The sequence below is a fragment of the Podarcis melisellensis genome, assembly GCF_964234715.1.
Source record: "Podarcis melisellensis genome assembly, chromosome: 13".
NCBI lineage: Eukaryota > Metazoa > Chordata > Lepidosauria > Squamata > Lacertidae > Podarcis > Podarcis melisellensis.
The window spans coordinates 4,091,028-4,103,253 of record NC_138545.1 but is presented as its reverse complement, the minus strand read 5'-3'; the positions used below and the strand labels follow the sequence as shown (position 1 = coordinate 4,103,253).

The following is a 12,226-nucleotide window of genomic DNA, read 5'->3' as shown; positions in this document are numbered from 1 at the left end:
GTGCCCCCTAATCCTAACCGCCAGATGTTGCGGCCCGGTGTGGCCGCCCCCCCCCACACCCCACGCTACGCCACTGGCTATGGTTAGCAGGAGAGGGAAGGAATTGCGGCGGAACGTGAGTAACCAGAGCATTTGGCAACTCAGGCTGCATCCTGCTCATGAGGAATGTAAGGAGAGCCTTGCTGGTGGATCGTGCCCAGCATTCAGTTCTCACTGTGACCAGCCAGAGGCCTAGCAGACCCTGCAAGCAGCAACAACAGAGTGCAACGCAAACCAGTGAAGGCGGTGAAGGTCCTGTGCGAGTGTCTGGAGGTGGTTGGACGATGGATGGCGGCTAACAGATTGAGGTTGAATCCTGACAAGACAGAAGTACTGTTTTTGGGGGACAGGGGGTGGGCGGGTGTGGAGGACTCCCTGGTCCTGAATGGGGCAACTGTGCCCCTGAAGGACCAGGTGCGCAGCCTGGGAGTCATTCTGGACTCACCGCTGTCCATGGAGGCACAGGTCAGTTCTGTGTCTGGGGCAGCTGTTTACCAGCTCCATCTGGTGCCCAGGATGAGACCCTCCCTGCCCGCAGACTGTCTCACCAGAGTGGTGCATGCTCTGGTTATCTCCCACTTGGACTACTGCAATGCGCTCTATGTGGGGCTACCTTTGAAGGTGACCCCGAAACTGCAATTAATCCAGAATGCAGCAGCTAAACTGGTGACTGGGGGCGGCCGCCGAGACCACATAACACCGGTCTTGAAAGACCTACACTGGCTCCTAGGATGTTTCTGAGCACAATTCAAAGTGTTGGTGCTGACCTAGAAAGCCCTAAATGGCCTCAAAGGCACAGTAGACCTGAAGGAGCATCTCCACCTCCATCGTTCAGCCCAGACACTGAGGTCCAGCTGTTCTCTGGCGGTTCCCTCCCTTAGAGAAGTGTTATCACAGGGAACCAGGCAGAGGGCCTTCTTGGTGGCGGCACGGTGGTGGTTTCCCCAGCCACTCTGGGTGGCTTCCAACAAAGATTAAAAATACAATAAAACATCAGTCATTAAAAACTTCCCTAAACAGGGCTGCCTTCAGAAGTCGTCTAAACGTCCGATAGTTACCTATCTCTTTGACATCTGAGGGGAGGGCATTCCACAGGGCGGGTGCCACCACCGAGGAGGCCTCTGCCTGGTTCCCTGTAACCTCACTTCTCACAAGGAGGGAACCGCCAGAAGGCCCTCAGAGCTGGACCTCAGTGTCCGGGCAGAACGATGGGGGTAGAGACGCTCCTTCAGGTCTACTGGGCCTTTGAGGCCGTTTAGGGCTTTAAGGGTCAGCACCGACACTTTGAATTGTGCTCGGAAACGTACTGTAAACTGTGTTTCCTCCGTGCATCCCCAAACGTTTACTGAGGTTGGAGATAACCTCAATAAACACTGTCCTCAAACCTCACCTGTCCTGCTAGAGGGGGTGGCAGACAGGAGCGCCACAAGGTGTGTGTAGAAGACGGGGAGCCTTGCTCACCTGCTCCAGGTCTTGAAGGCATTGCTGGCCCGTTTGTAGAGGTAGCCTTCCATCACCACCCCTCCGGGCTCCGTACGGACCTCGGGAACAACGTCTTCTTGGGACAGGTCCTGGGGAAGAACGGGAGGGGGGCAGACCCACCTAATTAAAGGAAAGATGCCCAAAGACAAAGCCCAGCCACATGCTCCTAAAGTCAATGTGAGTGTTAACCTATTGCTCCCATTCTATTCTGATTTTGCCCTTGCTCCTAGACTCCTCCCACCCACCCACAAGCCCTGTGCTGTTCCGCCCACCGCCACAAGCCCCACCCCTTCGCCCGCAAGCTCCGCCCACACTCCGCCCAAGTCTCTTTTTTTTTATAACATATTTATTGAAATTTTCAAAACATCCAAAAGAAAAGGAAAAACTTTCAATAACATCTTTCCAAGACTTCCCCACCCCTCCCCTTCTTGTACTCCATTTCCATTTGTTTATTTCAACAAGTTCTTATCCCAAATTTTAACCTTATTGTATTCAGCCCATTATTCAATTTAATTCAATTTATATAGCCACTTTCCCCTTATAGTCCACAATCTTTAAACATTGGAATCTGTTTCTAAGGTCAACCCCAGTTCCCTTCCACGAATCCCCCCCCCTTTTTTTTATTCATAACAAAACAAAATAAAGAAGAAAGAAAAATTCAAAATATAATTGTACACCCTTTGGATTCCCAAACTCCAGCCCCCCTTTCCCGGTTTCGATCCCCTATATCCACTCCGCCCAAGTCTCAGATGCTCCCCTGCCAAGCCCAGCCGAGTGCATTTTGGGAACCCCGCCCCGCGCTCCAAGACTCCTCCCACCTGTCCCAAGCCCCGCCCCTTAGAACTTCTCCAAGCGGAAGCTCCGCCTCCCCTAACTGGGCGGCTTCCGTAAGGCAAAACTGAGGCACACACACACACAGTGCTCAAACCTTTTGCTTGATCACGGTGTGCCTCTGCTCCATGTCTCGCTTCTCTCGGGCCGACTCCAGGACCAACTGATCGAGCTGGAGGAAGAGAGGGAGGGGAGATGAGGCCGGACGCCTGGGTCCCTTTCTCACGCAAAAGTTTGCCTGCCATTCTCTGCCCCCCCCCTTCCAGCACACCGGACAGGGGAGGGAGGCCCATTCCAGCCAAAACAACAGATCTGGGGTCACCCTGCAACACAGAATGTCACTTCCGCCAGGAAGACGGTGGAGCGAGATTTGAACTCGGAATAACCATAACTGGGGGGGGGGGGGGACAGATTTGAAAGGAGTTTAAGGGAGGAGCATGGAAGGCTGAAAGGATGATGGGAGTCAATAATAATAAAATTTATTTATATCCCGCCCTCCCCAGCCGAAGCCGGGCTCAGAGCAGCTAACAACAGTAAAATGATAAAACATTCTAAGATCATTTCATTATAAATGATTATAAATGATTGACGGTTTGCCGATCTCCACATGTACTACAAATCCCATCATCCTGAGTCAGCTCAGCCGACTGCCCTGGATGATGGGGGCTGCAGTCCAAAAGTGTCAGGCAACTCAAGGTCGAAGAATGCTGGCTCAGAGCAGCCTTCGGCAACCCAGCGCCCTCCATATGTTTGAGCTGCACTGGAGCATGGGACTTGTAGTCCAACATTGGGAGGCTATCACATCGGCCAAGGCTGTAACAGCCTTCCGGAGCGCTTCCCGCATCAGGGGAGCAGCGCCGGAAAAAATCCACACGGCGCCTGCAGGAGTCACTTGCCACGAACCCTTACAGCTGCACCGCCGGCCATGTCAGGGTCCTAGTCCTCATTATGGGCTTGGAGAACCCAGAATCAGAAACCCCCAGTTCTTGCATTTTCCTCCCAACATCCAAATCGTTTCCACCCGCCTCCAAGCTTTCCCTCTCGCCGATCTTGCGATCACATGCACTCTGCAAAGAATCTCCTATCAGCTAACTGCCTACCTCGAAAAGCCAGAAGCAGAGCTCAGAGGTTGCTGCAGCCGGCATGGAATCTGAATTCCTGCATCCTGTTTTGATCCGATTCTTCTTTGCTGACAGGGCTGGTTCCCCGGCCTCCCACCGCCCAAGCCAGCTTCCTCCCTCTCCCTCTCCAGCAGTTTCCAGGAGGCAAACAGGAGAAAATCATAGCGAGATGTCTGCTGAATCAGGCCAGCGGCCCATCAAGCAGAATTCGAACTCAAGAGCGATTCCCCTGTCCTGCCGTTTCCAGCAAACTCCATCCAGAAGCCTTTCCTGCTTCGGACAGTGGTGACAGAGCATAGGAACTGCGGCTGGTAAACATCAATAGCTCTCGCTCCTCTGTGAATTTATCCAATCCTCTTTTACAGCCCACCCAGTGGCAGGGAGTTCCACAGTCTAACTGGGTATCTGTCCTAAATCTTCCAATGCTCAGCTTTGTCTGTTTGTCTTTGAGTTCCAGTGTTATGGGAAGAAGGAGAACATTATCTCTTTCCTGCCCGCCCATCTCCCCGCCGCTTCCTTCGAACCCGGCACCCTCCCGGGACTCCTCCGGGCGCTCACCTGAGCTGCCAGGTCCTTGCGATACTGCTCCAGCCGCTTGGCCGTCTGGAACCCCTGCTCCAGGTAGAACGACTGAGCCTCCATGAACGTCAACATCTGGAAAAACAGGAAGCAGCTGCTGAAGTTACGAGTGTTCGCACCCGGCTGAAAAGAGCGACGTGCTATACGGTCGGTTAAAATGAGACAGCCCTGATGGCAGGCTTATAATCTTCAACAAAGAAAAGCACGACACGCAAGGAAAGGGGTACAGGGAGGGAAGAGGAAGAAAGCAAACTCAGGCACAGATTCCTAAATAGTTTTTGGCATAATCAGCAGGCGTAGAAAACAGTTTGGGGCAGGAGCTGGTCTGTTGGCAAAGCACCAAACTTTTAGAAGACATCTGAAGGCAGCCCTGTTTAGGGAAGCTTTTAATGTTTAATAGGTTATTGTATTTTAGTGTTTTGTTGGAAGCCGCCCAGAGTGGCTGGGGAAACCCAGCTAGATGGGCGGGGTATAAATAATAAATTATTATTATTATTATTATTATTATTATTATTATTAGCTATGATTTTAAAAGAAAAAGGTTCGGGGGTCTGGGGTTGCCTAGAAGCCGCCGTTTTTTTGACTAGGAAAGCCTAGACAAGTGGGACATGGCTATAGTTGTTTATCACAGGGCAGGCGGAACTCTGCATGTGCTCAGAGGTTCCCTCATTTCTACATGTGCTTCAGACCTGAAAACAGGCTGAGGCTGAATTGAGGGTGGGCAACCCAGTTTTTCCAGTGCACCTGCCTGCGCCCCACACAGTACAGGTGCACAGCCAAGGAACCAGGATTTAACCCCCTGATCTACAGCTGGCCCGGGCTGATGGGATTTGTAGTCCAAAATTTCTGGCCGGCCAACACCGAACCCGAAACCGTCGTGTACTCACAAACTTCAGGATCTCAAACTTCTTCTTCGACTGGATCACGTTGATCTGAAAGAAAGAGAAGAATTCTTCCATTTTTTCTTCTAATTGCAATTTTTCTTCTTTTTTTTCTTTTCCCCTTTTCTATTTTTTGTTCTTTTATATGTTTGTGCTCATCTGAAAAAATACGTATGTACCGTATTTTTCGCCCTATAGGGACGCATTTTCCCCCTCCAAAAATGAAGGGGAAATGTGTGTGTGTCCTATGGGGCGAATGCAGGCTTTCGCTGAAGCTTGGAGAGCGAGAGGGGCCGGTGCGCACCGACCCCTCTCGCTCTCCAGGCTTCAGGAAGACATCCGCAGCCACAGTTCCCACAGGGCTGTCTAGGCTGCGGATAGCAGCCGGCTTCCCAGAGCGCCGGGCACCCTGAAACAGAGCGCCCCACGCGCCGGGCAGACATCCGCAGCGTGGGGAGCCCTGCAGGAGTTCCCCGCAGGGCACCTCACGCTGCAGATAGCAGCCTGCCGCCCGGCGCGAGAGACACCCTGAAGCGGAGCGCCCCTTGCGCCGGGCAGACACCCGCAGCATGGGGAGCCCTGCGGGAGTTCCCCGCAGGGCTCCCCTCGCTGCGGATAGCAGCCTGCCACCCGATGCGAGAGGTGCTCTCAAGCAGAGTGCCCCGTGCACCGGGCAGACATCCGCAGCGTGGAGAGCCCTGCAGGAGTTCCCCGAAGGGCTACCCTCGCTGCGCATAGCAGCCTGCCACCCGGCGTGATGGGCGCCCTGAAGCAGAGTGCCTCTCGCGCCGGACAGACATCCGCAGCGTGGGGAGCCCTGCAGGAGATCCCCGCAGGGCTCCCCATGCTGCGGATAGCAGCCTGCCGCCCGGCGGGCAGAGCGCACTGAAGCAGAGCGCCCCTCTTGCCAGGCAGACAACGGCCAGCCCCACAAGCTCGGGGGACAGCAGGGAAGCGCAGCGCCACCATCCCGCTGTTCCTCGACCTGGTTCGGTTTCCCCGACCTGGTTTTGGGGGGGAAATAAAGGGATTTTCCCCCCTTTATTTCCCCCCCCCAAAAAAACTAGGTGCGTCCTATGGGACGGAGCGTCCTATGGGACAAAAAATACGGTATGTATTTTGCTTGTATTTTGTAATAATTATGTTAAATAAAATTTAATATTTATATTAAAATAAAATAAAATAAAGACAGAGAACCCCGTTCCGTCGCTTCGGTCCTTCGTCCTTTGCTTCCAACGCCAAGCGTTGCCCAGAGACCCTCCCCCAACTTTCATTTTATCCTTTTTAAGAATTTCTCACGCACGAAGAAATAAAGAAAATATTAAGAATATCATACAGTAAAAGGCCAGAGGCATTCCTTTTAGGAATTTTAAATGACGATATTCCCAAAGACAAAAAAAAAAATTTCTTGTACGCAACGTCTGCAGCAAGAATCCTGGTGGAAAGGGAATCAGTTACCCACTAGGGGAGAGTGGCTCTGTAAGCTCTCAGAATATTTAGAATTATCCAAATTGACAGTCGTAATAAGACAAAAACCAAAAAGCGAAGTAAAAAAAGAAGGGCGTGCCTAAATGAATACCTCAAAAGTCAAGGTTCGAGGGCAGAAATCTGGCTGAGTCTGGAATAACCTTGTGAAGTGAAAGGATATGAAAGAAAGATTTATATCTAGATGTTAGGATAGAGAGGATAAAGAAAACAGGAAGACACAATGAGAGAGAAAGGAGGTGCTGTGGGACTGGTGGAAGTCAATGTCTTGTTGTTGTTTTAGTGTTTATAATATTAACTTGTAAGATATGGATTTGGTTGTTGTTGTTGCTTTCTTTAGTTTTCAAATGTTGATTTTTGTGTGTTGTGTATTGTTATTTTTTGATTTCCTGCGTGTTGTTGTTTGGAAAATACTAATAATTTTTTTTAAAAAAATAAAAAATTCTCGCACGTGTACCCTTGCCTTTCCTCTAAGGACCTCCAGGCGACACACGTGATTTTTTTTGGCCGCTTTTTCTCAGCACAACCGACCTGCGGGGCAGGCCAAGAGATGGCGACTGAAGCTCAGCCTCACCCATCGAGCTTCAGGGCTGAGTGAGGGTTTTGAACCCGGGTCCCAGGGCCAGGAAATCTTCAAATCCTGGGATCCGGAACGGATCCCGTTCACATCCCAAGGTACCACCGTAGAGTAGTTTAAACTCTGTTGCAGGATTCGAGGAACTTCCATCATAGTTGCGAGGTCGATATAAGAATTAAGATATAGTCAGAAAAAGTTTAATTGTGACAAAAGTGCCTATTGGCAATAAGCGATATGAAATGTGGAATAGATGGGAGGTGGGGTCTTTAATATTAAGACCAATTTTTTATTTGTTGTGTCTCTGTGGTTAATTCCTGTGTGTAATTTGGTGTTTGTGTTTTCTCTTTCTTCTTTTCTTGCTGTATCAATAAAAAATAAAAAAGGGAAAACCACGTCCTTTGCCCCGCCCACTTTGCCCTTGGCTCCACCCCCAAAACGCCACCCCAACGAGGTTGACCCGAAGGGAACGCCCTCCTTGCATTGAGAAAGCCCCTCCAAGACGCGGGCCGAATCAGAAAGGAGGGGGAATCCGCTGGGTCCAGAGCCGAGGGAAGGACCATAGCTGTCAACTTACAGATTTGAAAATCAGGGACCAGCAGCCTCAAAAATAAGGGATCAGCAGCCAAAATGAGGGATTTTCCAAGCACAGGTATGTTCAACCTCCAAGCCAAAGGCAGAAAGCCCAGCCAGCAGCCCAACGAAGCCTCAAGCGGTGGTTCCCACAGCGCAGCAACCCGGCAAAGGGGATGCAGCAAGGAAAACCACCGTCCCCTCTCCGCTGGGAAGCGCTGAGCAAAGGCGAGTCCCAGGCAACGCGGCCGATTTGACTGGCACAAGGCATGCAAGCTCCACCCCCCCAGTCGTTCTCAGACTCCTTATTGGGTGAGCAACGCAGCCAAGCAACACAGCTGGAGCCTCCCTCCTCCCTGGCCGGCAGGGAGGGAGGGAGAGGAGCTGCTTCCTTTGAAACCCAGGAAATTTAAGGGACATCGTCAATAAGGGACAGCAGCGGGACACAGTGCTGGGATAAGGGACTGTCCCGCCAAATAAGGGACAGTTGACAGCTATGTAAAGGACCCAGGAGTCCGAGCTGCCTGCTGGTGGCCCACCTGCAGCACGTAGTCGAGGGCTCGGGCACGGAAGGTGGTTCGGGCGGCTTTCAGGGCGACCACGGCCTCCTCAGCTTCATGGTGGCGCCGCCGCGGGACCTCGGCGTTGTGGTGCAGGGCGCTGGCCAGGCTTTCGCTGCCGCGTTCGAATTCCTTCCGGGTCTCCTTGAACTGCTTCATGTCCCTGAAACACACGTTGGCGTCATATCGCAAAACGGCAAGGAGACATATTGGATCGGAAAGAAACCCGACCTTTCTGGAGGAGTGAGGGGGTTGGGATGGATGAGCTCTGGGTGGCCCCCCCTCCCAGCTCTACAATTCCACGAGGTCGGATTACATCGGTGGTTGTACCCCTCAACTTTTTGTAGCTACCCAGAGTGGCTGGGGCAAACCAGTCAGATGGGTAGGGGACAAATCAAATCAAATCAAATCAAATATAAAATAAAATATAAAATAAAATAAAATAAAAAATAAAATAAAATAAAATAAAATAAAATAAAATAATAATTATTATTATTATTACTCCTCTTTCTCACCGTACGTAATAAATGTATGCCAATCTACCAAAAATGTTTACTAAAATCTATGGGACGATTAGCTGAAAGGTTTCAGCTCTCAGGAACTCCTGGCATAATAATAATAATAAAGTTTGTGATCTGTGGGACTCACCGCCACAAGATGTGAGAGTGCCTATTGGATCCACCCTCATAGACCAAATACAGCATGGGAAATACGAGAAAGGTTCGACACCCTCCCCCTTTGAAACGCAAAAGTGCCCCCCACAGTCGACCTGTAGCTGCCTTCCTTCTAGTACCCCCCACCCCGCAAAAAACCGACCCTTCGGAGCGGGCGCCCCAATCACAATACATACTCTTTCACCAGACTCTGCAGCTGATGTTTGAGGGACTGTTGCATCGTATCCAGAAGCTCCTACGACAAAGAAAGGCAGGAAGATAAAAGGGCCGCAGTTCACCTCCAAGTAGGGCTGCTGCCAGTCCGTGTAGGGAATATGGCACTGACAGATCAGCATAAGGCACCTTTCTCTGCTGGGGTGGGACCAGAGCTTAAGGATCTCTGCCTCCTTTGCGCACGGAAAAGTCCCGTGTCCAAGCCCTGCTATGGCCAGCCAGGTTGGGAATCTCCCTTCACCGAGAGCTGCTGCCAGCCAGTGCAGGCTAGATGGACCGGTGTTCTCGACTCCTTCCTAGGTTCTCAACCTTTCCCCACCCACTTTTGGAGGGTGACAGAGCGGCTGAGCACCCTTTAGGAAAGAGGAAGGCGCAGGGGGAGGGCGACGGAAAGACGGGTGACGCCGCTCACCTCGTGGCCGTCAATCATCTTCTTCAAGCTCTCGGAAAACTTCTCAAGGCACTCCTGGAAAACAAGGGGAATCGCAGGGTTGGAAGGGAGGGTCCTCCAAAGGTCATCCAGCCCACCCACCCCTGAGACAAGGGAGCAAATCAAGCAAGGAAGAGAGGCGTTGGGCAGAGGGCACAGAGTTTGGGATCTCCCGGTACCCCTGCTTACGATCTGGGGATCAGAGCAGAGACGGAAGGCCCGTTGCAGGCTGGAATCTACAATGCCTTCTCCAAAATTTAAAAAATACAGTGGTGCCCCGCAAGACGAATGCCTCACAAGACTGAAAACCCGCTAGACGAAAGGGTTTTTCCGTTTTTTGAGCTGCTTCGCAAGACGAATTTCCCTATGGGCTTGCTTCGCAAGACGAAAACGTTTGTTTCCTTTTTCTTAACACCATTAATACAGTTGCGACTTGACTTTGAGGAGCAACTCATAGAACGCAGTGTACATAGTAGCCTTTTTTGAGGTTTTTAAAGACTTTTTGAAGCTTTTCCTAAACTTCTTTTGCAGCCATTTCGTAAGTTAAGCTTTTAAAACTTTTTTTGGGGGGGTTGGATTTTGGGTTGGGGTGTTTGGAATTCAAGGACTTGGTGTTGGGGAGGGGTTGGCAAGAATCTGGAAGCTTGTGGTTTTTTTCCTGCATTTTTATGATTTTTTGTGACCATTGGGCCACTCTGCTGTTTTTTTAAAAAAATCTGGATTTGAATTTCTGTGTGCTGGGTGGGTGGGGGAACAGTTGGGGACGGGTTTGCAAGAATCTGGAAGCTTGTTTTTCCCCCCTGCATTTTTATGATTTTCTGTGACCATTGGGCCACTCTGCTGTTTTTTTTAAAAAAAATCTGGGTTTGAATTTTGAAATGCTCTTTACAGTATGTGTGACTTTAAAGAGCACTTAATAAACTCTTGTTGTACCAAATTTGGCTTTGTTTGGACTTTTTTTGACCATAGGAACGCATTAATTGATTTTCAATGCATTCCTATGGGATTTCGTGCTTCGCAAGACGAAAAATTCGCAAGACAAAACAATTCGCGGAACAAATTAATTTCGTCTTGCAAGGCACCACTGTACCAAATTTCTAGATCTCATTTTCCCCCCGTATTTTTTTCCAGAGCTCGTTGTGGGCTGCAGAAATAGCCAAGCTGGCTCCAAATTTAGAGACTGACCTGAACGCCCCCCCCCTCCGCACCCCCAGGCTTAAGCATTTCCCGTTTTGCCCGCCACAAACAGCCCTCGGTTTGCGCAGAAGGAAGTGGTGGGCGCTGCTGTTTGCCTTGAAACCATCACATCAAATGCAGAAGCCCTTTCGGTCCGGCTACTCATGACAAAGTGGCGGGAAAGCGATGTGCGGTCACCTAAACACCCCCCAACACACATGTGGCAAAAACATGCAGCGGCGGTGTGCGTCAGTATAGCTTCCTGCACATGCCATACATTCAACACTCACAAGTGGTGTGGGGGGTGAGTGTTCAGACCCCTGGGCTCTCACTTGTGGGGTGCCTCAGGGTTCCGTCCTCTCCCCCATGCTTTTTAATATCTATATGAAACCGCTGGGAGAGATCATCAGGGGGTTTGGGCTAGGTGTCCATCAATATGCGGATGATACCCAGCTCTACCTCTCTTTTAAATCAGAATCTTTATTTTATTTTGATAGTTCCTGTTATGCAAAAATCTCCAAATGGGTCTGAACTTCAGTGTCTAAAACTGGTAGAGATCACGCTAAGGGTGGCCAAATTCTGTGCAACTGCCATAAAACTGTGCTACCAAAATGATTGTTTTAAATGATAATTTTAGGGTATATTTGAGTGATCAAGATTTAATATATATTTTTTTTAACTGCCGCTATATCTGAATTGCCTCTGTTATACCCAATTGCAATTCAACGTATCCCTGTTGTGTTTTATGATTATGTAAGTGACCTGGAACTGGTCTGTGACCGTAATAATAAAATTCTATTCTATTTTGATAGTTCTCTTGTTTCATTCTCACGTAAATCGCTTTGGGGAGTTGTTGCTGTTTTAAAAAACACTCAAGCGGCGTGTAAATTTTACAGAGTAAAACAAATAAATAAGAAACGCTGCGTCAGGTGGAACCTGAGAGATGGGGCTTCCCTAGGCCCCAGGCACTCGCCAGCGAAGGGCACTCTGCGCATGCTCAGAGGCACAGCTAAGCCCCCGGCTGTGAAAACAGGTTCTAAAGGGTGGAAAACCGGCTCCAGGTCACCCAGTTGCCCTGCCCCACTCCCAGACCTCAAATAAAATGGCGCAATTAGGTGATTAACGATGTTTACCTGCACCTGGTCACCTCACCACTAAGCCAACGCTCCCCCCCTGAAAAAAAGGTGTGCCCAAAAATCACAGCTCCTCTCGTGACCTCCCCCAGGCCTTGGCAAAACCCGTCTTTCAAGCCCAGTGGCTCGGCAAACGCCGGGCAGGCTAGCTCAGGCAACAAAAGCAACCCTTCCACTTTCCCACCCCACATTCAAACGGGATGCCCCTCCACTTTGGTATCTGGGCTCGCACACCTTTCCTCTTCCCTCCTCCTCCGCCTTTCCTCCAGGCACGACCGCCCGTTTCCCCCCACACACAGAAAACTTACGCTCATCATGGTGTCCCCCGGGGAATTCTGAGACAGCTCCTGGACCCCGGAGACGAAATTCTTGCTATGGGCGCAGTATTGCCGCCCCGAATCCAGCATCGTGGTGCAGAGTTTGAGGAGCTGGGGTGGGCAGGAGAGAGGGGGCAATGAACAGGGAGGTCAGGGGA

General features: G+C 50.5%; 1 protein-coding gene and 1 long non-coding RNA gene across 2 annotated transcripts in view; one reads left to right on the top strand and one right to left on the bottom strand.

Annotated features, from left to right (window-relative positions):
* The window catches only part of LOC309355943, a 55,473-nt gene that overhangs the window by 25,380 nt on the left and 17,867 nt on the right, over nucleotides 1–12,226 (top strand). The window lies entirely within an intron of this gene.
* ACAP1 (ArfGAP with coiled-coil, ankyrin repeat and PH domains 1) overlaps nucleotides 1–12,226 on the bottom strand; it is a 46,417-nt gene that overhangs the window by 23,646 nt on the left and 10,545 nt on the right. Inside the window, exons 3-10 of the mRNA XM_081886768.1 lie at nucleotides 12,060–12,179; nucleotides 9,425–9,478; nucleotides 8,976–9,034; nucleotides 8,105–8,288; nucleotides 4,940–4,984; nucleotides 4,032–4,127; nucleotides 2,450–2,524; nucleotides 1,501–1,610 (exon numbers count right to left, since the gene is read on the bottom strand). Of these exons, the coding sequence (XP_081742894.1) occupies nucleotides 1,501–1,610; nucleotides 2,450–2,524; nucleotides 4,032–4,127; nucleotides 4,940–4,984; nucleotides 8,105–8,288; nucleotides 8,976–9,034; nucleotides 9,425–9,478; nucleotides 12,060–12,179 (743 nt within the window). The remainder of the gene's footprint in view (nucleotides 1–1,500; nucleotides 1,611–2,449; nucleotides 2,525–4,031; nucleotides 4,128–4,939; nucleotides 4,985–8,104; nucleotides 8,289–8,975; nucleotides 9,035–9,424; nucleotides 9,479–12,059; nucleotides 12,180–12,226) is intronic.